Source organism: Triturus cristatus, chromosome 6 (assembly GCF_964204655.1).
Source record: "Triturus cristatus chromosome 6, aTriCri1.1, whole genome shotgun sequence".
NCBI classification, from domain to species: domain Eukaryota; kingdom Metazoa; phylum Chordata; class Amphibia; order Caudata; family Salamandridae; genus Triturus; species Triturus cristatus.
In genome coordinates this window covers 1,791,886,500-1,791,910,531 of record NC_140589.1, presented here as the reverse complement: position 1 = coordinate 1,791,910,531, position 24,032 = coordinate 1,791,886,500, and the positions used below count along the sequence as shown (strand labels likewise).

General features: G+C 44.2%; 1 protein-coding gene across 1 annotated transcript in view; it reads left to right on the top strand.

Annotated features, from left to right (window-relative positions):
- Window positions 1–24,032, top strand: part of LOC146822011 (cysteine-rich secretory protein 2-like) — a 326,571-nt gene that overhangs the window by 38,396 nt on the left and 264,143 nt on the right. The window contains exon 2 of the mRNA XM_085609951.1: window positions 14,295–14,408. Coding sequence (XP_085466077.1) covers window positions 14,295–14,408 — 114 coding nt within the window. The remainder of the gene's footprint in view (window positions 1–14,294; window positions 14,409–24,032) is intronic.

Here is a 24,032-nt window from a genome sequence, read left to right as displayed (position 1 = left end):
TTCGGGCCTTTTCTTCTGCTTCTAATACTGACCATTCTATCTTTTGGTCTCCTACCTCCCACTCTTTTTCCCTGAGTTTCTCATAAATGCCAGCAGGCATCAATACCTTTAATATTGTCATAATGTCGGGATAGGTATACTCTCCCATGAGTAACATGTCTTTAATTTCTCGGTGAAAACCCGCTGGATCTTTGTCATGACTGGGTACCACTTTCTTCATTTCTAACAATTCTATTTTTGATATGGGCGTATATACAAATACGCGCTTAAACTCGTTGTCTTCGCCCTTTATTGGGTGCACTTCTCGTAAGGGATTCTGTCTATCCATGTAATACGTGGTTCTTTCCTTGATGGGCAATGAGACACGGTCTGAACATACAAAAAGAATATACTGCTTTCTTGATTCTAGAATTTCTTTAATTAATTTAGTACCTGAACCTCTCCATCTATTCATAAGCAATTCAGTCAATATGTCAGGTAAGGGACCAGGGTCCGAATGCTGACTCTGATATAGTATAATGAGTTGTTGAATCATATAAATCCCAGCTAACCGCTGTTCATCTGGGGTGAGATTCAAAAATGCGCGTGCTACTGTATCATCACTATATTTTCCGGGACTGTCCACCCAATGGACAGCTGCCCTAGCTAAATCTTGTTCATCCATAGAATCGAGGAAATGATAACCCCTTCGTTCTCGGAGTAGTTTGTCGGCGGCTTGGAACGAATGCTCGTTAGACCTGATGTTAATTATAGGTATTTGGAAATTCCTGTTATTATCTGGACATATCGGACGTATCGGGTCAATAGGACATCTATTACTATTACAAGATCTTCCTTTACCTACATAGGCTATGGTGTCTGACTGTCCTGCGGGCAGTCCTGACCCTTCCTCCTCGTTTTGTTCGCACCCGTCTACCGTTAATCTTTCTTCGTGTAGGCGTTCTATTTCTTTACGGATCTTTCGGCACATGGCTATTATACAATTTTGTTTATCATGTCTACCTTCTGATATATTCTGGCTCCATCTGGTAAGAATTTGCATTGCTTCCGGGTCTACCCCCGGTCGGTCTTCATTTCTGATCACACAATTTATGAGGAAACGTAACAGTTCCCCCTGTATCTCCACTTTCTGGTATTCCATAGCTCTATTAATACATTCTGGATCTCGCCCCGTTTGGACAAAATGGTATATTTTATCTAGATGCGCCGTCATTCCTGGTAATTTCCCTAAATACACTGCGGCTCGTCTGATACGTAATGATGCTAGGGTCATTTCGTCCTCTTTGCCGGGCACAGGGTCATATCTACAATCTATAAGAAGTTCCTTAAGCGTACGGGCATTTATGAGTTTGGGGGTACGTGAATGTGCTGACTCTTGAAACGTAAGTTTATTTATTCTGGGTGGCGTAGAAAAAATGTTGCTAGCACCTCCCGCAGCCCCATCTGGGGTGTCGGGTGTGAAAGGATTCGTTGAACGTGACACAGCAACTATAGGTGTGGACACAGCTATAGAAGCAGCTGTAGGAACAGATGTAGAAACCGATGTGTTTGTCGGAACTTGTGACACGATCTGTTGCTGTAGGGATACGGGTACTGGGTCTTGGCGTTGAACCTCCCTGATAGGCGGTCTATGTGGGGCGGAGTTAGCATACTCCGGAGCTGCGTCGTCTAAATATGAGGAAAGAAAAACATCTTCTGCGGTTCTAGGATGCCCCTTAGGATGTACCTTTATTGGGAATAATGGGGGCGGCAAGTCTTTCGGTATTTCTGGAGTAGCTTTAGGTAATCCTTCGGCTAGAAGGGGATACATACCATTCATAAGGGCATTTCTTTGTCTGTCTACTTGTTCTGATTTCACTCGGATACCTTCCTCAATTAATAGATTTTCTCGAACTTTATTGGAATTCTCTTTACTCTTCTCCTCCTGTCTACGTGCTTTTTCTGTACGTCTATGAGATTCTTTACGCCATAACTCAACGGCATCTTTCTGTGACTGTCTGACTTTCCTTTTCCATAACTCTTCTTCTACTTTCATGATGCACTCTGCATCCCAGGTTCCCGCTGTGGGCCACCTCTGACTTTCTGGTAATTCCTTGGTGTAGTCTACCCATAAATCAAGAAATAATATAGCGTCTAAGCCATGTTTATGATACATGAAGTACCCTGGAGTGTCCCTAGGAGGAATAGGAACGGCTTCTTCGAGTACCCCTTTTCTTGTAGTGATCTGTCTTAGTTTCGAAAAGAGCGGCATATTGAGAACTGATCTGATACTTAATCTTGAACACACTTAGTACAAAAGCACAATAATGAACAACCATTCATACCACAATATGCAGGACGTTTAACACATTAAACATTAAACATTAAACATTTTTTAACCTTTAAAATAACCAACAATGATGATCGTCTGCATAACTAATCACCAAGCATAATTCTTTGACAATAACTAGATACTTCGGAATACTTGATATACTGCTAAACAGTACATATACACTGCTAAAACAGTGCAGACCGGATTTGTGTACCCAAACCCGTCTTGACCGGCACAACCTATGTGCACGTCAGAAATGCCTCCCCAGTAATGGTACTCACCGGGTAGCTTCGGAAACGGAAGGCCTCGGAGACTGGACTGAACTTGAACCGGACTGGACTCGACTCGAACACTGCGGAGACTGGACTCGACTTGGGACTTCGGAAACTGGTGGGCCTCTGTATACCTCGGATCTTGCTCTCTCAGCTAGGCTCTGGTCGGGATACTTCGCACTTCTCACCGCCTCGTCTGGGTGTTGATTGCAGCCTCAGTCGCCCCCGCTTGACCGGAGGGAGATACAGGAAATCCTGCTGGTACGCGTTATTGTCCGTCCAGCTGTGGCAGGAGACCGGGCCTGCAACTCACCGCCGGCGCGTGAGATGAGAAAGTGTCCCTATTCGGGCGCCATTCTTGTGGTAAATAAAAATTCCTTTACCGGGACTTAATTTGATACGGAAACATAATAAAATAGCTCAGTAAAATGAGAGGCAGAATCCGTGGTATCAGAGGTTCGGAATGGGCTTTATTCCAATGAACGATTATAATCGGTTGCTCCAAGTTCCATCACCACGGAGGTTCAGGAAGTGAAGTACATACTTTATTGACAAGAAATGACTTTTATAGTACATACATTACAATGAAGCGAATGCGGTAGGCGTAACAATTGATAAGGAAAATGACGATTCATATGCGTAACCGAAAATTGGTGTAATAAGGAGTAAAAAGGAACATAATTGGTTATGATGTCATATATAGGTGGATCTATAAGATAATACTTGGCATAGATGCGCGCGCAGCAGCATGACGTGTGATTGACGTGCAACTAGGGGGTGAAGGGGACTTGACATTTAGCTCTACATGTGGAGACGAAAAGTCTGGGGGGTCAAGTCAACCTAATCCCAAATCATATCTAACATCCTATGTTTAAAGAACTATGTTATCCACAAAAGAAGGACTCTCGGACAGAATCTATTCTATACTGACTGTGCGTGCGTGTACAAGCGTCTAAGTGTCTACACTAGATGCGAGGGGGTAGGAATATTCCATGGTAACAGGACTATGAATTACTTGCATAAAGACAGAGAAGCCGAGCCCTTTGCTCGGTAGCTGGAAGAATGTTTACTTAAACTACTAGGCAGGAATGCATTGGCTGAGGGGGAAGCAGATAACTCGAAGGTGAAATACAGTTCTTGGCAGAGAATAGGCTGATGTCAGGCTTTGTGAGCCGCGCAGAGAATGAGACAAAGTTCATGGTCACAGTTGCAGGCTCAGACTGGAGCTTTCAGAGGCAGAAGGCAAGAAGAGGTTGATGACAGAATCAGGGCCTACTTGCCTGGACTGTAAAATGGCATAAGTGAACCATATAAAGGCGGTGGCCTTTCGTACTTAGGAATGGAATATCCGGCCTATTCATGGCGGATCTGACAGAGGACATGTTAACGGTGGACGCACATGTGTTTGCGTCTTCATAACTGGAACTGGAGGAAACATACATGTACTTGTAACATGCACATGGAACCGTTGGGGTCCAAGATAGGGGACATAACTGACCAGAAAAATTCATATTTCCACAATACCGGGGGAACTTCTCTCATGGGGTATTGTCGCGCTTTTGCCTTTTTCCCCACAAGGACCTCTTGTTCAAACAATGACTGTTGGCAATCGTCATTCCTAAGTGACAATATAACCGCAACTGCTTTATCTACTTCGCGGTCCACAATTATACCAGTTCCAAAATCGAACCTCACTCTACACAATTCCTGCGGACTCGGATTTTTACCACTATCCTCCAATTCTTCACAGAGAATTTCGCACATTTTCTCAAACACATATCTCTGTTTAGGGGCATCCCATTGATGGAAAGTATTGACAACTGATTCCACATCATAAAGTGAAGGAAAAACGATCCATCTACGCGCCATGTGATCTATTACCTTTTTCTCATCGGGGTTAGGCAATTGGCTGCGCAGCTGCTTACGCTGTAAACCAGGAGTTGCACCAGATGACCCAAAGAGAGGAGACATTAATGTAGTAACCACATTAGCTAAGCGCTGTCGCGCCGAAGGAGAAGCTGAGGCGAGAACAGGGGGAAAAACAGAGGGAAGAAAAGAGGATGTAGAGACAGGTACTGGAGTGATGGAAGGAAGAGTGTTAGGGGAGGCAGTTACTGGATTAGGCAAAGTCGCAGGAAGTGCGGGGGCAGTTGGAAGCACAACTGGCGGCGCTTGAGAGGGCTGCGCTACAGGAATAGGAACTGGCTGCAAAGCAACTGGCGGTTGCGGCAAGGCTTGCAGTATATGCACTGGAGGTGGCATATTTACAAGCTGGGGAGGCGCCGTGGCAGTTTGAGCATACGGGGGTGGCGAACTCAACAAATGTGACATCAAGGGATCTTTCTCCTTTTCTTCTAACTCATTCTGCTTAGAATGTGGTAAAGCTGGGTAACATTTGTCAATCCCTAACTTGCGCTGCCTGTGCAATTGCTCACTCATCTGCTCCTATTCATTGTCTTTAAATTGTACAGCTGCTTGCATTACTGTCATACCTTTCTCTCTCTTATTCTTTTTCGCTAACTTAATTTCCTTCTGTTTGGCTTCCTTTCGCCATAAGCGGAAAGAGTCAAACATCGCCGGCCGGGCTTTCTTCTTAAATAATTTAATTTCCAGATTATCTAAAATATCGGTATCAAAACTACCATTTTGGGGCCATTTTAAAACACCATCTTTCCTGGTGTAGTGGATCCACACTTCGTTATATGCAATGGGGCCTACGCCATGTTTCACATAGAGCTCATAAGTTGGAGTTCCAACCGGAGGAACCGGACATGATTCCTCTAGCTGGAAATCTTTTCCACAACCCAAACAGAATAATCTACCAAATAGTCCAGAACCAGGCATCTTCGCTCACTAGTCTAGATCCAAACGTCAAAGGATTATCGAATACGATATTCTCGTGAATACACGAATCCTCTGGCTTTGGGGTTTGCAAACACCAAATCACCAATTACCAAATCAAACCAAACGATCCCGAGGGATACCAAAACAAATGGGAGACGCTCCACTTATACTTAACTGAATATTGCTGATCGATGGCGTCACCAGAAGACTCTCTCGATTGTTTCGCTCTCTCAAACTCGTCAAGGGTCCAAAACAGGTCGATTAATCAGGGCAGCAGTCCTTCGTAGCCGTCGGGACGCGGAGAACCTCGCAGAAAAGACTTTCGGACCACGTCGACATGCAGGGGTCGATGAAGTGGCGGCCTTCCTCCGGAATTTCCACACGAAGCTCCTCACGAACCTCTGGCTTGGACTGGTACCGCTGAAATCGGCCCGAGTTGGGCGCCAAACTGAAGTACTGGGTATTTTAGACCCAGCGGTGCAGGGGCACACACCCTATGACTTCTGGGTTTCACCCTGTTCCGGACCTACAGAAACACAGAGTCTTCTGGGTGAAGTCAAAGAATCGTTTATTGGCTGCAGACCAATGACAGGTATCCTAGAAGTACAACAGCGTGTATGTTCTCAGGAGACTGCTGAAAATCATAGGAACGGACTTCTCCTTAAGTACAAAATATCATGCTCCAGGCACACATTCCTTGGTTTACGATATGGTCATATAAAGGCATACATTACAAACGAAAAAGCAGAGTCATGATGACCATCCCACATTCCAGTTCGGCCAGCCCACAATGATTTACACAGTAAGGTTCAGATCCCATGTTTGAAGTAAATAGACCCCCCAATAAACATGAGCATCTCCTGTTTTGGGAAACAAGTCATAAAGCAAGAACAAGCAGGTGTGGAAGAGATTAGCCGGGGGATTGTGTAGAATGAAAGGACTTTATGACGGGTCAAACCCTGATGCTAATCACAGGTGGACGGAGGAAGGGGAGCTCGTGAGACCGGTTTGACCCGGGGCAGCAGAGCCAGCTGCCCAGGTCACAGAGAAGTCAGAGGGAAAGCCCATGTACTGTGAGGCCCGTATTAACTCCATCATAGCCTATGTGAGGGCAATGACAAGATGGCCACTGCTTCCAAAATGGAACCCGCGTAGTTGAGCAGAATAACGTGTACACAGTGCATTCATAGCTAGAACGACATATAAAGCACTCGTACATGCCGCATTTACCATTTGCGGTTCGCTAATACCAACATAGACAGGGGTAGGGCCCTGTCCCCTACGCGGTCCCGAATATTAAAGTACGACAAGTGGGCACTACCAATTTGTAGTGATGCCCTTTGGTTTGAAGAATGCACCTGCCACTTTCCAAAGGTTGGTGAATAAAGTCCTTACAGGCCTGAAAGACTTTAGTGCAGCATATCTAGATGATATTGCTGTCTTTAGCTCCACCTTGGAGGATCACCTGGTCCACCTAAGGAATGTTTTGGAGGCCCTGCAAAAAGCAGGCCTAACTATCAAGGCTACTAAGTGCCAGATAGGGCAGAGTCAGCTTGTGCACCTGGGCCACAATGTAGGTGGGGGTCAGGTTCAACCATTGCAGAGCAAAATCCAGACCATCATAGACTGGGCTGCTCCAACTACCCAGACTCAGGTCAGAGCTTTCTTGGGCCTGACTGGGTACTACAGAAGATTTGTAAAAGGTTACGGATCCATAGTGAACCCATTAAATGACCTTACTTCTAAGAAAATGCCCAAGAAAGTTCAGTGGACAGTAAGCTGTCAAAAGGCATTTGATGACCTGAAGCAGGCCATGTGCACTGCTCCCATTCTGCAAAGTCCTGATTACTCCAAAAAGTTCATTGTGCAAACAGATGCATCTGAGTTGGGGGTAGGGGCTGTACTGTCACAGTTGAATGATGAAGGTCAGGATCAGCCAGTAGCTTTTATAAGCAGAAGGCTGACCCCCAGAGAGAAATGTTGGTCAGCTATTGAGAGGGAGGCCTTTGATGTGGTTTGGGCTCTGGAGAAGTTGAGGCCATACTTGTTTGGCACTCACTTCCTTGTTCAGACAGACCATAAGCCCCTCTTATGTCTAAAACAGATGAAGGGTGAAAACCCCAAACTTGTAAGGTGGTCCATTTCCCTACAGGGGATGGACTATACAGTGTAACATAGACCTGGGAGTAACCATGCCAATGCAGATGGACTCTCCAGATATTTCCACTTAGAACATGAAGACTCAACTGGTCAAGGTTAGTTTAATGTCCCAGCGTTTGGGGGGGGGGTTGTGTAGGAGGGTGGGATCTGCTTCTTAGGGTTATCCCCACTTTGTGCTGATGTTTCACTGTTTTACGACTTTAGTCTGACTGGGGCCCTACTATTAAGGACCCCAGCCTAGCTTCTTCCTCCCTAAATTGATTCCATGTACCTTAGGTACACCACAGATTGGATTCTGGGGTGCCCTTATAAGTTCCTAGGATATGGTATGCTATGTACTCAGGGCATAGGTACGCCAGAGGCCTACCAGGGGTTGCAGCATATATTATGCCACCCCTGGGAATCCCTCCAAAATGACACCACAGGTCTGCTACTGCAGCCTAGGTAAGGTGCACCCCTTACTGAGATATAGGTTCACTATATCTCACCCTATCACTGCACATATAAACCTATCAGTCACCCCTATGGCAGGCATTATCAATCCTGAAGGCAGGGTGCTTGGTTTTGTGTGAGAGGGTGCCCATGCATGAGCAGAGCCCCTCTGCAGCCTTCGGAATCTCTTCTCCGGGGTTGTCTGTGATGCAGCCTGACCATATACTCTTAAGTGCATTATAACTAAACGGTAAATACTAATTTTGGACTGGCTGCACGGAAACATGTCGTGTTTGGTGTCAAACACCTTGGAATCATACCCCCACACCAGTAACTTGTGTGGGAGTATGATCCCACCCTTCTAGAGGGAGAGACATGACAGCACCGGTATACCCGGTACCAGCTAACAGAGCCCCGGCATCACAAAATGGATGCTGCCAGCCACAGACACAGGTCTGGCCTCCTGCTGCTGACCGAAACGCCGGCAGGGGAGGCCTTGACAATAGGTTTCCTGTCACAGGGAGGTGTTACCACCTACCAGACTGGCCTTAGTGGATTAGGGATGGGTGGGTGCACTCCAGGAGTGCTTTGAAGTCTGCACTGGGGGCACATTTGGTTTCCCTGTGCATAGTGCAGCTCAAACCGGCTGCAGGGGCTACCAGCCCCTGCTCTGGCATGAAACTGGACAAAGGAAATAGGTGTAGCCAACCCTCTTTCCTGACCCTCCCATAGTTGGATCCCCAGAGTATGTCCAACCCCTTCCTTGGGTATAAGAAAGGAACCCCTGGCTACAGGACTTTAGATTACACCTGGACGAAACTCTGCTACAGAAATCCTGGAACTTGGATGATCTACACGACTAGATGACTGAAGAATCTCCCTTGGAGTAAAGGAGTTACTCCCCTGCTTGGCAGGCACCAAAGACAGATCTGTCCGGTCTGCATCTCAAAAGTTCCCGCCAGACACTGAGGAATTTGCAACACAGGAGATGGGTTTCCAGTTTTCCCAGAGGCTGAACCAAGTCCCCAGCAAAGCTGAGACCCGTAGCCCTCGTGGGTGCCGTGGAACCGGAAACCCTGGACACCGTGCACATTTGCAAGTGTATCAGCTTCTCGACATCCCTTGATGCTGTGCATTGGGTTACTTGTAGCCCAGACCCCCAGCACCTTTTACACCAAAGATTGCTCGCCTACACTCCACGAGTGTTCCGTGAGCCCGCTCTTTGTGTTTTTGCTCCAGGCTCCTTCGCGATCCCTGGTCTGTTGACTGGTGGGTCCCTGTGAAGGCAACTCTTACTTTAATTGGGCTTCCCTGGTTGCTCCAGACGTGCCCTGACTCTCCAAGGCTTGGAGAGTCCCCAGGACCTTGCTGGTCCGCACCGTAGCATCTTCTCTTTTCCTGCATGGGTTGCTGTTGCCAAGGCTTGTTGTGTCCAATCCGGGCGCCGACGCTGCAGCACTCGGCATCCTTCATGGGACAGCTTGAATCCAGCTCCTAGTTGTCCTTGACACCTCCTTGTCCTCGTGGCTGAAGAGTCAAGCTTCCCCTCTTCGCACGTGAAGCACCCGACATCAGTGGGCATTTGTCTATCGTGCCCCTGGTCACTGGCAAGTGACCCAGACTCTGTCCCCTCTGCTTTCAGGTTCTTCACATCTTCGATACAGGCTTGGATCTCTTCGGACACTTCTCCTCTTTCCGGCATCAGAACTTTTCAGTCTCCTGCCATTGAAAACGACGACGCGACCCGACACCATTTGACACCTATGCACCCGGCGTCCCTGGGTGAGTTAACAAGAGTACTCGGGTGCTCCCGTGGCTGTTGGCCCTAGAACCATCTAAGTTCAAAAGGTTTTGTTCCTAGTCCACTCCTAAGTGTCCTTAAACTTTAAAAGTCTAACCGCGACTTTCCCCATAGAAGCTAACAGGAGCTCGCAGTTGTGTTCTCACACTGCACACGTCCCCCGTGGGTCCCCTGTGTCACTACATTGGGGTCCCTTGTGCCTAGTCAATTCATGGTTCTTATACCAATTTCTTAGAATATGGTTTGGTCCGCCCCTAGGGCCTAACGTGTATTGTGCTAATTTACTGTAATATTTGAAGTGTAACATATGTGCTTTTACCTCTAGCCTCATACAGAGACTAGTAGGGTGTGTTTAGAAATAAATACATATATTTTATATATATACCTGGTGTGGTTCTCCTTTCATTTTGTCATTCAAGAGATTATAGACTGGTAAAACAAGCTGCTTTACATTCCTTTAAGACTTAGCCTGAAGGCTGCTCTTCATAGCTACCAGTAGGATAGCTTTCAAATAAGGTTGTCTTTAACCTATCATCAATAAGGGGTTGTTTGGACTGGTGCAAGGTGCCCACTATAACTAGTGGACAGCACATACCAGGGCAACTTCTCACAGCCAAGGTACCTTCTCTATTACTAATGTCTGGTATCCTGTTACAAAATGGACTTGCCACTAGGCTAGGAGCCCCAATTTATCATCCTGCATCTGTGTGGGTTTGGGAACCTCTTGTCAATCTAGTTGATTTCTACGCCAATCAGAGTCACTGTCAGAATTCTCCTGATTAGAATCACTGGTAGTCTTGTGAGATTTTTGTGTTATTAGAAATGAAGGGTTATACATAAATTATTTGGAAGTACTAAGTTTGGGCAATGTGTGGAGATCTAATGCCAGAAGTGCAATTTAATATAGATAGGCAAAGCCGTCTGAAATTGACATGTAACACCTAGCCATTATAATGTAAAGCACAAATCCAATAAATTACCTTGTTAATCAATAAATCAGTGTCTTCCTTCCTTAAAGGAGAATGATCAGCCACTTTTATCATGTGCACAACCCCGTCTTTCGATGAGGTGGGGTTGCTCGATGTAACAGGGGTAGGGGTGAGGAACTCGATAGGGTTGCCCACTATCACTGCTGCTTTTTGCCTCGGCCATTGAGCCCATGGAGATGTGGGCCAGGCGGGACCTTGAGCAATGGGTAATATGCATCGGGGAGAGCTCTTATCTCATATCGCTGTATGATGACGATGCATTTTTCTATGTCAAGTCCCCCCAAGTAGCGATTCCTAAACTTCTGCAGTTTTGAGATGAGTTAGCCAATTACTCTGGCCTATGCCTTAACAGGCATAAATCTCTGATCTTTCCGCTGGCGGGGCTGTCTGCGCTTCCATTGGAGGACCTGCCAAGACTTGGGTTGCGTTGGGAGATCGGTCACTTTCGATATTTAGGCATACAAGTTGCAGACGGGGATACACAATTACTACAACTGAATGTGACTAGAGTACTTGAATCCCTGAAGTGTTCAGTGACCTTCTGGAACACCTTGCCATTCTCCCTTATAGGTGGCATTGCAGTGGCCAAAATGGTTGTCCTACCCTGTTTTCTATATGTGCTTCAGAATTTGTTGTGTGTCATGCCCATGGAGGTATTTAGGCAGCTGAATTCAGTGCTGGTGTCCCTATTCTGGGCGGACAAGAGCATAAGGGTGGCCCTACATGTTTTACCAAGGCAGTTTGAGGAGTGGGGTTTAGAGGCACACAGGTTAGACCTATACTACTTTGCGGTGCATCTCCAACATGCAGCCTGGTGGTTGGATGAGGGAGACAACTGGGAGAAGTGTCTGCTCAGAGGGCGCATACAGCCTGTTAGTCTACCAGCGACCTTGATGGAGGGGGCGGCACACCGCAGACCTGTGCTGTGTGGTCAAACAGGCCGCATTTATCTGGCAAACATTTGTGGAAAGCATACTCAGGCATCCACCGGTCCATCGGGGTCTTAGTATCTGGATTCTAGCCCCAGTGCGTAAAATGGTGGGAAACATTTCATTTCAAGCATGGAGAGAGGTGGATACCAGGTGCTGGCAGACCTGTACCCTAAAAAAACATTACGTATGAACAGGCTTGTAAAGGGTTCGGCTTGGGACAGGGACAGTATTTGCAGCATACGGGCCTCAAAGACTTGGCCAGAACAATGTGGCCTACATACCGAATTTTCCTCAGAGGATCAAAGGACCAAACACTCGATATTATGCTTACCTGCGGGAGTGGGCATTGATTAATCTAATTGCTGTATATGGCAATGAGGGAGAATTCAAGAGCTCTACCTGCCAGGACACAGACTACCTGGGGCAGAGATCTATAGACGCCCATGGTGACAGGACCTGGAAAGCGGCATGCACTCTAACTCACACAGTATCCTGTAATGCTTGTTTCAAGTTAATACATTTTAATTGCCTTTAGTGTGTGTATTTGACTTCAGTGAGGCTGTATCGCATTGACCTGGATAGCTCAGACGCCTGTCCCAGATGTAGTAGGGAAGGAGCAGACTTTCTACACTTAGCCTGGGGGTGCATGGAGGTATACCAGTTCTGGATACGTGTGACTGAGCGGGCGAGGGTGGGAACTGGCCTTTGAGTGGAGGCAACCCCTCTGCATTGCCTGTTGGGACAAGTTCCGAGACCCAGAAGGCATGAGATGGCATATAAATATTTGCAATTACACCTGGTATTAGCGAGAAGAAGGGTTGCTGTAGTATGGATGGGTAAGCGCTACCCCTCAGTGGACAATTGGTTAAAGGATGTGAGTGAGTGGTCGCTTGCGGAAGAGGTCCACATGAAAGCGGGCAGCAAGAATGAGAAACTGGATGGGGACCTTAAAATGTGGGGAGATCTCTGCAGGGATCTCTTAACCACTGAGGTGGTTGCGAGTGAACACATTGACTTAGATGTGAATTATAGAGGATCAATCAGTGAAGAAAGCGAAAGCCCATAATACTACTATGTATAAATGCCCTGATATATATATGTGTATGATTATTGGTATCTGCGATTGGCTGACTCCCTTGTGTCAAATGGTTTCCCTTGCATATTGTGCCTGCATTGGTACAGAGCAGCTGCCTGCACATATTCACCCACCGTGCTGTTATTATTACAAAATGGAAAAATAAAGAATTTAAAAAAAAGTTATATGTGATACAGGCGTCATATAACCTGCCTCTCCCTGAATATTGTGCAACCATCTCATTTGTTAGGGTTGCTGGACATACCATACCTGGGGTGCCCACAGTCATCTTATCTATGCCATTTTGTAATTCCAATTCTCAGGGTTGATGTGGTGGCTGAAATTTTTGGTATGGCAATTGATTATAGACAAGCCAGAGACCACTTCTTCATATACACAATCCACACTCAGTGACTTCTGTCCATATAAAAACAAACCTGAATTAAATCATCAGAAACAAATCTTCGATAGGCAGATGAATGGAAAGACAGGATATATTACACCAAAATAAATGGATGGGAAAGGAAACCACGCTATGAAGACAATTGGACAGACTTCGGTGAACCATTTAATACTCTCTCTGTGCTTAGCGATCTAACCCAACAAAACCAGCGTACTCCTCTCCTTCCTCAGGTTAGACCCATTGCATCTTTTTAGAGCATGCATACTCTAAAGTGGTTACACTAAGACTTCATTAAACCACCCCTGTTACTAGTGACTGCACGAGATAGGCCTACAAAGAATAGGCAGATACAGAAATAAATGTGCAAATACCCAAATAAATAAATCAATATACATCTTTCACGTGAGGCAGTATATCACATTATATACAAGCGTGCAAACCACCATTGTGTTACGTAAAAGCTTATGCCTTGAAAAAACACTGAATATCATAAGGGATTGCACTGCCAGAGTGGATGACCCCAAATCCACCATTGTCTTGTTTTGATTGGACCAGATTTTGAGCCTGACGTTGCCACTACTTGTGAACATGCATTAAAGGGCCCAACCAATGGGTGATGTCACAATAGATCTCAAAGCACAAGCCAGCATCATAAAACAAAGGAACACTCTGGAATGCCTATTGTTGGTGATTGTCAGAGATGCAGGACTGAGTAAAGAGAGCTGTATTTACACTTTATATGGCTGATGGAACCTCACTTTAGCACACTACAGTATGGGCCCGATTCACAAAGATAAAGTAAGACCAAAAGTCTGAGACCAAAAGTCTAACTTTACTACTTTTTGGTATTCACAAAGTTAAGCTAGTACTAGTAAAGTTAGACATTTGGTCTAAGTTTACCTTTGTGAATACTGAAAAGTAGTAAAGTTGGAGTTTTGGTTTACGTTTACCTTTGTGAATGCCGAAAATTAGTAAAATTACACAAAAGTGTAAGTTTACCTTTGTGAATTGGGCCCCCTATGCATACTGTTCTGACTGCATTAGGTCAACTATTTACATTGATTATATTTTTCAGAGCCTAGATCCGAAAGTGGACACTGATAATGCTGACGTTCAAAAGTTGATTTGCGACAAACACAATGAATTGAGGCGAAGCGTCGACCCACCCGCCTGCGACATGCAAAAAGTGGTGAGACACATTTTACATTCATATTTAAATAAAAAATATAGGGATGTAATGTTAATTTCATGGATGTAAAGGAAAATATATTTGCCTTCAGTATTGCTAACCTTACATCAAAGAGAATAAAAAGTGTCTCCAATCCACATCTCACTACATATCTACATTGTGTGTGGTAAATGTCTACATGGATACCCAGGCATACTTATTTTTCTCTTGTTCTAAGTATACAAAACCTGTTTGTTGTGGTTGAATACTATCACTTTAAATAGAATCCTTTGTAGTTTACCTAGTAATGTGAATATTCCATTTGGAATATAGAGTCTGCCAGAGTCAGTTGTCAGCTGACCTGCGTTCGGACTGGTGGTCTTTACCTTTCATCTAATAAAGACTACTTGAACTACCAACGTTGTGAAGAACCCATTAATATCATATCTTAACATTTGGCGACGATTGGGTAACACGTATTCAAGGATTGACCAACAGTCTCTAAAGAAACCCACGGATTTGAATTCCTGAGCTGACGGAGCTACAATGTTGAAGGAACATTTGGTTTACAAGAGAAAACAAATTCGCAAGGAAACTGTAATTGAAACTTGTTCTTTGAAACGGGAATATACGGAGAGAGAATATACAAAATTGGATGTTTCATGAATAACTGTTACCTGCATTGTTCAAATGCCTCTCGTGATCATCGGATCCGTGCTGTCCTGGGGGAGCGTGCATGCTGTTCAGCGGCTTCTGTGACGTGCGGAGGTGAGGCACGACGTAATTCAACTCTCTCATCTCAGCTCTCTCGGAGTGTTCCCTGACCTGTGGAGGTGCGACACGACCTCTTGAAGTATTTCACCAATACGGAACTTCCGGGTGAAGTACTGGGAATTTTAAGCCCAGCGGTGCAGGGGAACACACCCTATGACTTCGGGTTCTTCCTGTTTCAGACCTACAGAAACACAGAGTCTTCTGGGTGAAGTCAAAGATCAGTTTATTGGCTGCAGACCAATTACAGGTATCCTAGAAGTACAACAGCGTGTATGTTCTCAGGAGACTGCTGAAAATCACAGAAACGGGCTTCTCCTTAAATACAAAATATCATGCTTCAGGCACACATTCCTTGGTTTACGATATGGCCATATAAAGGTATACATTACAAACGAAAAAGCAGAGTCATGATGACCATCCCACATTCCAGTTAAGCCAGCCCGCAATTATTTACCCAGCAAGGCTCAGATCCCACATCAGATATCGATAGGCCCCAATAAAACAAGCCATAAAGCAGGAACAGTCAGGTGTGAAAGAGATTAGCTGGAGGCTCGTGTTTAATGTAAAGGCTTTATGGTGTGTCAAGCCCTGATGCTAATCACAGGTGGCCAGAGGACGGGGAGCTCGTGAGACCGGACTGACCTGGGTCAGCGGAGCCAAGCTGCCCAGGTCACAGAGAAGTCAAAGGAAAGCACATGTGCTCTAAAAGGCCCGTATTTGCTTCATGATATGTAGCCTATGTGATGGCAACCATAAGATGGCCACCGCTCTAAGATGGAACCCACGTAGTGATGTATAATAACGTATACACAGTGCATTCATAGCTAAAACGTTATACAAAGCACTTGTACATACCGCATTAACCATTCGCGGTTCACTAATACCGGGATGGACAGGGGTAGGGCCCTGCCTCCTACGCGGTCCCAAATTCTAAAGTACGACAGACCCTCCTTTTGCCCTTACATAGGCAACAACTATACTCATTTCAATCCGAGTCTAGGTCAATATTCTTGAAGTCATGGAGATGTTGCTGTAGCATCATCCTATTACTTAGCTCGTCCCTCGATACTGGTTTCCTTACACATAATGTAGCACAGAGGCCACATATCGCAGGAGCACACTGTATGCACAGACAGAACAGGAAAAGGATGGCGAAGATCATTCCAATGACCATCAGAACTTTCCAACCCCAGGCAGATATCAGTTCCCAGAACCACCCCACCAGTGACCAATCTCCTTTATCCACGTGTATGGACTCAGATATTTTATGCAGTTTGGAGATGGCTTGATAAACTGTTGGAGCATTATCTGGTATGAAAATGCAACAACTAGATTGGATAACCTTACATACACCACCGCGGTCTGCAAGTATAACGTCTAGAACCATGCGGTTCTGCAAGGTCATGAGGCGATCCGCTTGGAGCTCAGCTGTCAAATTACCAAGGGCACCAGCCGTTACATTAACAGTGGATTCAACCACAGGAGTCAGTTGTCTCAGGTTCCTACTATTGACCATAGGTCCCCAAAATGGCAGGAAACCCAAAAAGAAGTCTCCTGCTTCCTGACCGGCAGTATCCTCCTTACTAATCACGCCTCTCACAACTCTGGTCTTGTGATAGTCAGAGGCGGCAGTAAATGTTGGCGGTAGCAGATTTGCAATATAACATGTGCCCGAGAAATCAGGGGGCAACCATGTATATGCTCGGTCATTGCAGATAAAATATGTACCCTTGGCAGCCAAAAACGCAGGGGAAAACTGTGACGGAAAAGTGTACGTTTCAGTACAGTCACTTCTCCCCAGCTGAGCTCTTGGATTCTGACCATTACCTTGTAAACAGAACCGACCTATGTGGGGTACGACCCAGATTGGGGATGAGATTTTTCGCTGTCTTTCACCCAGACTAATACTATACCCCGTCGCGTTCCACCCTACATAAGCTCTCAACTCTTCTTTGGGAATAGATGAGTATGCGTCGATATCTCTGCTCATATCGGCAACTCCTTTCATTAAAGCTTTATTATTTGTGCTAGGTCTGATGGAACGCGGTTGTCGCGGGGAGTAGGCGTCTAGTGCAAAGAGAAACATGGTCTGGAATGCCCATGACGATCCATTGTAACTAAACGGCAGCACTAGATAGGGAATACCCTTATTAATGGTATGTGGCATTAAACCACACACCCAACAATTGGTTGTATTCATAACTAGTTGGTGCTGGTGCAGGAGCTGAATAAATGAGTTATTCCCAAATTCTGATCGTCTAGCTTGTTCGTGTTCAGGCAGAGGGTGAAAAGAGTGTGAGGAGACAGTAGGAGGAGGTATAGGCTGTACAGTGGGTGCAATGGGCTCTTGAGAGGAGAAGAATACAAATCCTACAGTAAACACGATCATACTACATAATATAAACAGGCATAAGAATACAAAACGTTTGATCTTCATTATTTTACACATTTTTGCTTTAAAGTTCATTTCCTCAGCGGGTCTCTCCATCTTGAAAAACTCCATCCTCTAATCGTGCCGCTCGCGGCGGGTGAGTATCTTCTGCTAAGGAGTACGCCTGTCAGTCCAGGGAACGCCCTAGACCAACCAGAACCGTTGACCTAACGTCTTCGGCCTGTACCCCAAAGTCTTGGCACCGCAACCCTGCAGCTGAACCCGGATGGTGGTTCGAAAAACAAAAATCAAGAAAGTCCTTCAGATGGGAGAGCTCTGGTATCAAAAACAAAAGAGTAAGGAAAAAAATATTTATTTGTCCATAGGCCTTGGTCTTAGATTATAATGAAAACGGCCAGGTACTGTCTGATCTTGAAACAAGACTTCAGGCTCTGTGGTGTCCAATCGAATTGACGGTGGCACAGCTTCTTGCAAAACATCGTCACTCTGTTGTGCTGAAGTTGTGCCTTTTATGCGTGCATCACTGAACGGCACAAAACGAGGTACAGTGTCTGTTTCAGAGTCAGCGATACCCTCCTGGACCCACTGGTCATACGGCAGAGGCAAAGGGATCCTTTTCACGTGGGCGCCGTGGATCCAGTTCTTCTTCCCCTTTACTCGAACAGCTGATCTTGTAGACAGAAGTACGAGATGAGGGCCGATCCAACGAGGCTCATCGTTGCTTTTGCGCTGAAATTTTTTTACCAAAACGCACGTGCCAGGGTCGATAGGGTGTCCAGGAGCCTCAGAGGCCTGGGGAAGAGTATCGTGCACCTGTTGGTGTAAAACACGTAATTTAGCCGTCAATTCATACAAGTAATCAAGCAGTACTGGATGTTCGATTTCACTGAATTTCGTCGGTCTTGGTACACCCCATACATTAGCCGGGCGGCCAAAAATAATCTCATATGGGCTAAGTCCCACTCATGAATGCACAGTCATTCTGGTGGACAGGAGTGCTAGCGGCAGAGCGTCAGGCCATTTAAGACCGGAGCTCGCCTGGATTTTGGCCAGTTTGAGTTTTAGAGCGCTATTGTAGCGCTCTACTAATCCAGCTGATTGGGGGTGATTTGCAGCGTGGAATTTCTGCTTAACCCCTAATCCCTCACACACATTCTTCATCACTTGACCCACAAACTCACTCCCATTATCACTCCACACCATTCTTGGCATTCCAAACCTAGGGAAAAATTCCTTCACAAGGGCTTTGGCTGTGGATAGAGCAGTGTTATCTTTTAGGGGATAGGCCTCTATCTATTTTGAAAAAGCGCAGACAACCACCAATACATATTTCAGGTTGTTGCACCTTTCCATGTGGATAAAATCTAACTGCAAAACTTCAAATGGATATGATGGAGGCGCAAAATGACCAGCTGGAGTTGGGGTTCCCCTACCAGGGTTGTACTTCAAGCATACCATACAATTCTTGACCACATTCTCTGCACACTTAGGAATTCCAGCATTCTGCCATACTGGAGCCAACAACTTACAGATTCCTTTTGTACTGATATGTGCCATTCCATGTGCCATAGTAACCACTGGAAGCACATATGCATCAGGTAACAACCATCGCCTATGTTCTGACAAATCAATCCAACAACCATTCTCATCCAACTTACCCATACTTTCTCTCCACTTGCTCAACTCTTTCTCTGTGGCTTCAGCTTGAAGGGACTTTACACTCTCTATTGTGTTTTCACACATTCCAACATCACCAACCCATCTTGCAGGGCCTGCAACATACATTCGAGTCTTTACATCTTTTGCTGTTTCTTTCGCGACTTCATCAGCAAACGTGTTACCACGACCAACATCATCAGTGATTTTCTTGTGCGCACTGCATTTCATAAGCGCAACTTGCAACGGTAGGGTCAGCGACTCAAGGAGATCATTCACCAACTTGCCATTCTGAATCTTAGCTCCATGCGAAGTCAGGAACCCACGTTCCTTCCACAATCGCCCAAAACTATGAGCCACGCCAAAGGCGTACTGGCTATCAGTATATATGTTCACTTTCATTCCTTCAGACAACACGCATGCTCTCGTAAGGGCAATCAATTCTGCTGCTTGAGCCGAATTTTGTGGCACACGTGCAGTTTCCACAATCGTGTGCAAAGTCGTGATAGCATATGCAGCAGTCGTATCACCATTTGGAAGCTTGAAACACGAACCATCCACCCATAAAGTACCATCACACTCAGTCAGGGGATTATCTTTAAGATCTACTCTCCCTTTCGTCTCTTCTTCTGTTCTGAACAGACAATCATGTTGCTCAATCTCATCTAGGTCTGCTGGAATTGGTAATAGTGTAGCTGGATTCAACGTGTTGCATCTCTTTATGTGTATATGGTTTGCTAACAGTGTCAGCTCATAACCAGATAATCGCGCACTAGTTAAGTGTTGTGTCTTGGTCCTGTTTAACAATGTGTCCACAGCATGTGGAACCATAACAATCAATGTATTATCCATTACTAGTCCAGCAGACTGTCGAATAGACATAGCTGCAGCGGCTGTGGCTCTCAGACAACTTGGCAATGCCCTCGCTACCGGGTCCAAGGTTGATGAAAAATATGCGCATGGACGCGGTCTGTCGCCAAAAGGCTGTGTTAACACCGATAATGCGCAACCATCTTTCTCATGAACATACAATGTAAAAGGCTTGCTGTAGTCAGGGGTACCCAACACAGGAGCTGAACACAATGCATTGCGCAATTCCAAAAAACTTTTCTGACACTCTTCAGACCATGGGATAGGATTCGGTGTGTCTTTGCATGTTAATGCTAACAAAGGTTTTGCCAGCAAGGAAAAATTGGGAATCCAATGCCTACAGTATGAAGTAATGCCCAAGAAAGCACGCACTTCCCTCTGTGTTCTTGGCACACTCAAATGTGTAATGGCTTGAATTCGTTCTGGGGTCAGTTTCCTTCCCTCCTTCGATAAGAGATGACCTAAGTAGGTCACTTCTTGTCGACAATATTGCAGCTTTGAGAGAGACACTTTGTGATGAAAGGCAGACAAATTACGCAACAATGACAAGGTAGCGTTTTTGCAAATCTTTTCAGTATCTGCGGCGATTAGTAAATCGTCGACGTACTGAATGAGGATAGCGCCACTAGGTAAAACAAGTGCATCAAGCTGCTCTTTTAAAGCCTGACTGTATATTGATGGACTTTCACAGTAGCCCTGGGGAGCGCGTTTAAAGCGGAAGCTTCGGCCTCCTAAACTGAAGCCAAAAATGTCTCTGCTCTCCTCTGCAATTGGGTTGCTAAAGAAGGCGTTCTTTAAAGCGATCACTGAGAACCATGCAGCGGAGGCTGGAATCATGGTTAACAAGGCAGTTATATCAGGGACAACTGGAAACTGTGGCACAACAATCTTATTAACCTCTCTAAGATCAATCACAAATCTGTAAACAGGTGGCTGTAAAGGGTCCGTTCGTTTTAAGACAGGTAAAACAGGACTATTGCAAACGTTGCCTCTTGTCTCTTCAATTACACCCTTTTTAATCAAATCACTGACAATTGCTAACAATGCTTTCTGACCTTCATTGGAGATCTTGTACTGGGGAATACGTGGCAATCTGACATTGGCTTTTAAAGTGACCACATATGGCGGTATTTCCAAAAGACCCACATCATTGGGACCAGTAGCCCAAAGGACATCCGGAAGGGAAGACAATTCAGGTGGCATTGCATTCTTAGACAAATACATCGGGGAAATCACTTTCTTACCTAATGTAAGCTGTACTCCTGAGGGAGAACAATATAGTGTTGCATGCAATCTTTTTAGCAAATCTAATCCTAGCAAATTTTCACCACAACCTGTCGTTAGAATGAGGGGTGCTTTTAGCTCACAAGGTCCAACAGAAAGTGACATAGGACTAGAAATCGGGTTCCTAACTGGGGTGCCAGAAAAACCTACTGAGACATTCATTTCGCCAGACAAAGGCGCGCCAGGGAGTTTTGAATGCATGATTGAAATCTTTGCAGCACCAGTATCCAGCAGAAAGGGCTCCGTTACATTTGCTGTAGTTACTTTAACATAGGGTCCACTCTGATCCACTGGCACTGAAACAACTCCCTCTCTCTGTCTACGGCTGTCCTAGTAATCATTATCTTCTACATTGTCATCTTCTGCGTAATAATTTATGTAAAAAGTGCTATAGCAAGTGAATAATTCTATCAAAGACCAGTATCTAGGTGTGAACCATACAATCAATTATTCATGACTGATCAAGAGAAAAATATATATAGACCATACACAGTTATTAGTTAGAAAAATATAGATATGATGTTTATTTATTCATTTTCTGTGTATATATCATTCATTTAGTATTTTATTCTTGTTGATTTATTTCTTTATATACATTGTTCATATATCATCACTAGATAATCAAACAGACAATATATACAAATACAATTGATACAAGCAATGCGGCAGATGTAGAACTACACGCGTTTCGGCAGTGAAGCCTTCGTCAGGAGACCGTCTATTGCTTTAAAACTGTATAAAATATATAAAAACATACAATATAATGGTTACAATTTTCACCTAGACTGGAACATTTAGTTTTTTTATGTAATATTTTTAAACGTTTTTAAATACATATTTACATATATACATTAATACAATCTTTGCAGCTAGATCCACAGAGTGAATAATGACAATCAATGATGATCATGACCTTACTACTGTGACATACACAACATGTTCAATGGAACCTCATTATATACATAATATACAAAAAAGTCTGGTTATATACACTATTGAGAAAAAGGGAAAGATGAAAGGGGGAAAAACAAATGAAGATGAAGACTTATTCTACAATAGGTAATGGAACACGACAGAAGAGTAATAGAGTAATAGAAAAGTCTAGAATAGATAATAGGTCAGACGATCTATGAAAAGGAATTAAAGAAGTAAGAAATTGTATAGTATCTCATGCCTGGATTCCAGAATTCAGTATATATATAACACTATATTGTTTACTTACACTATATGATAGCAAAAAATCCTCGATGTAATAGCTTGGGATAAGTGTGAGGATATCGATACTTCAAAAGTGATGGAGCAACACAACACCACTAAAACGTGTGTGCCTAACAGAAAAAAAGATAAAAAAAGAAAGAAGAAAATAAAATAAAAAGACAGAAAACCAATGATAAGAGGTTTAAAACATGTATAGAATTATCCGCAAACATGAAAGGAGAACTCTAAACACTCACTGAATGTCGATACAAGTGTCCTTGATTTGAAATGGAGCAGAGCGTCAAAAATATTCTGATATATCGGGACAGATAAATTTAGTCGAGACTTGCTGAACCAACAAATGACGGAAATGCAGATGAAGACAGGGGTAAAGAAAAGATGAAATGATTATAACCACAGGTTGCAAAAAATAATAATAACCTATAACAATAGTCAACAGGGCGATCCTGAATGCTATACGTACTGAGTTATAGACACCCCCGATAAGCCAGATGGCCGCCGTGTAGAAATGTAGATGATGATAACACTTTTACAGTAGACTGTTCCAATACGCAGCTATAAAGATGTTAAAAACAATGGATATCGCTGCGGAGATGTGGGCGCAAATATTGGTATGGTAAATATATAGTTAAAAAATGATATATGCCAAAATACAGTGGACCATCTAGTAACCACATTACCAACTTACATAAAGATAAACGTTCGTAGAGTCTCCGTATAGATAGAGGAGCATAGGCGATGCAAAGCAGGTAATTGATACCTTCCAGAACAGTCCTTACGAGCCTAAAATAGGGCAAAGAGTATATATATGTATACTCAAGTTGTAATGCTCCTGATAAAATATACGGCTTAATTTTAACAATGAAAGTAGTGTCCCAATACTACAAATAAAGGCATACCTGATTCTATATTCAAACGTCCGTTCCGGCGGTTTCTCAGGATGTAAACAGGATAATTCGCTGTGAAATGGCGCCTAAAAAGCATCCTATATATATCTTGAATGCTTCACGCGTAAAGACTAACAAGCATCAGCTGGTACTGGGAAGTCGCTAGTTTCAGAATGAAGATAGACAGAGGACAACAAAAGTAACCACTACGCACATGCGTGCAATGCCCCAAGTTAAACAGTCGCTAAGGAAGTTCCCATGGAAACGACTGAGGCTGAATGATACCAATGTGGAAACAAATGACGCACAATGTAAACTAACTCTACACGAAGAGAAAGACGACAGATGTAGTCACAAAGCCAATTAGACGATAACTAATATGCATGAAGCAGTGCAGTAACTGCTAAATGCAATGAAAATTAACGATAAATATAAAATAAAATAAATTAAAATAACATAACATAAATTAAATAAAATAAAATAAGAAAATGATAATGATATTAATAAAACTGTAAATGAAAAAAGAAAATAGAAAAAAGTGCAAGGTAAACATAAGATAAAAAT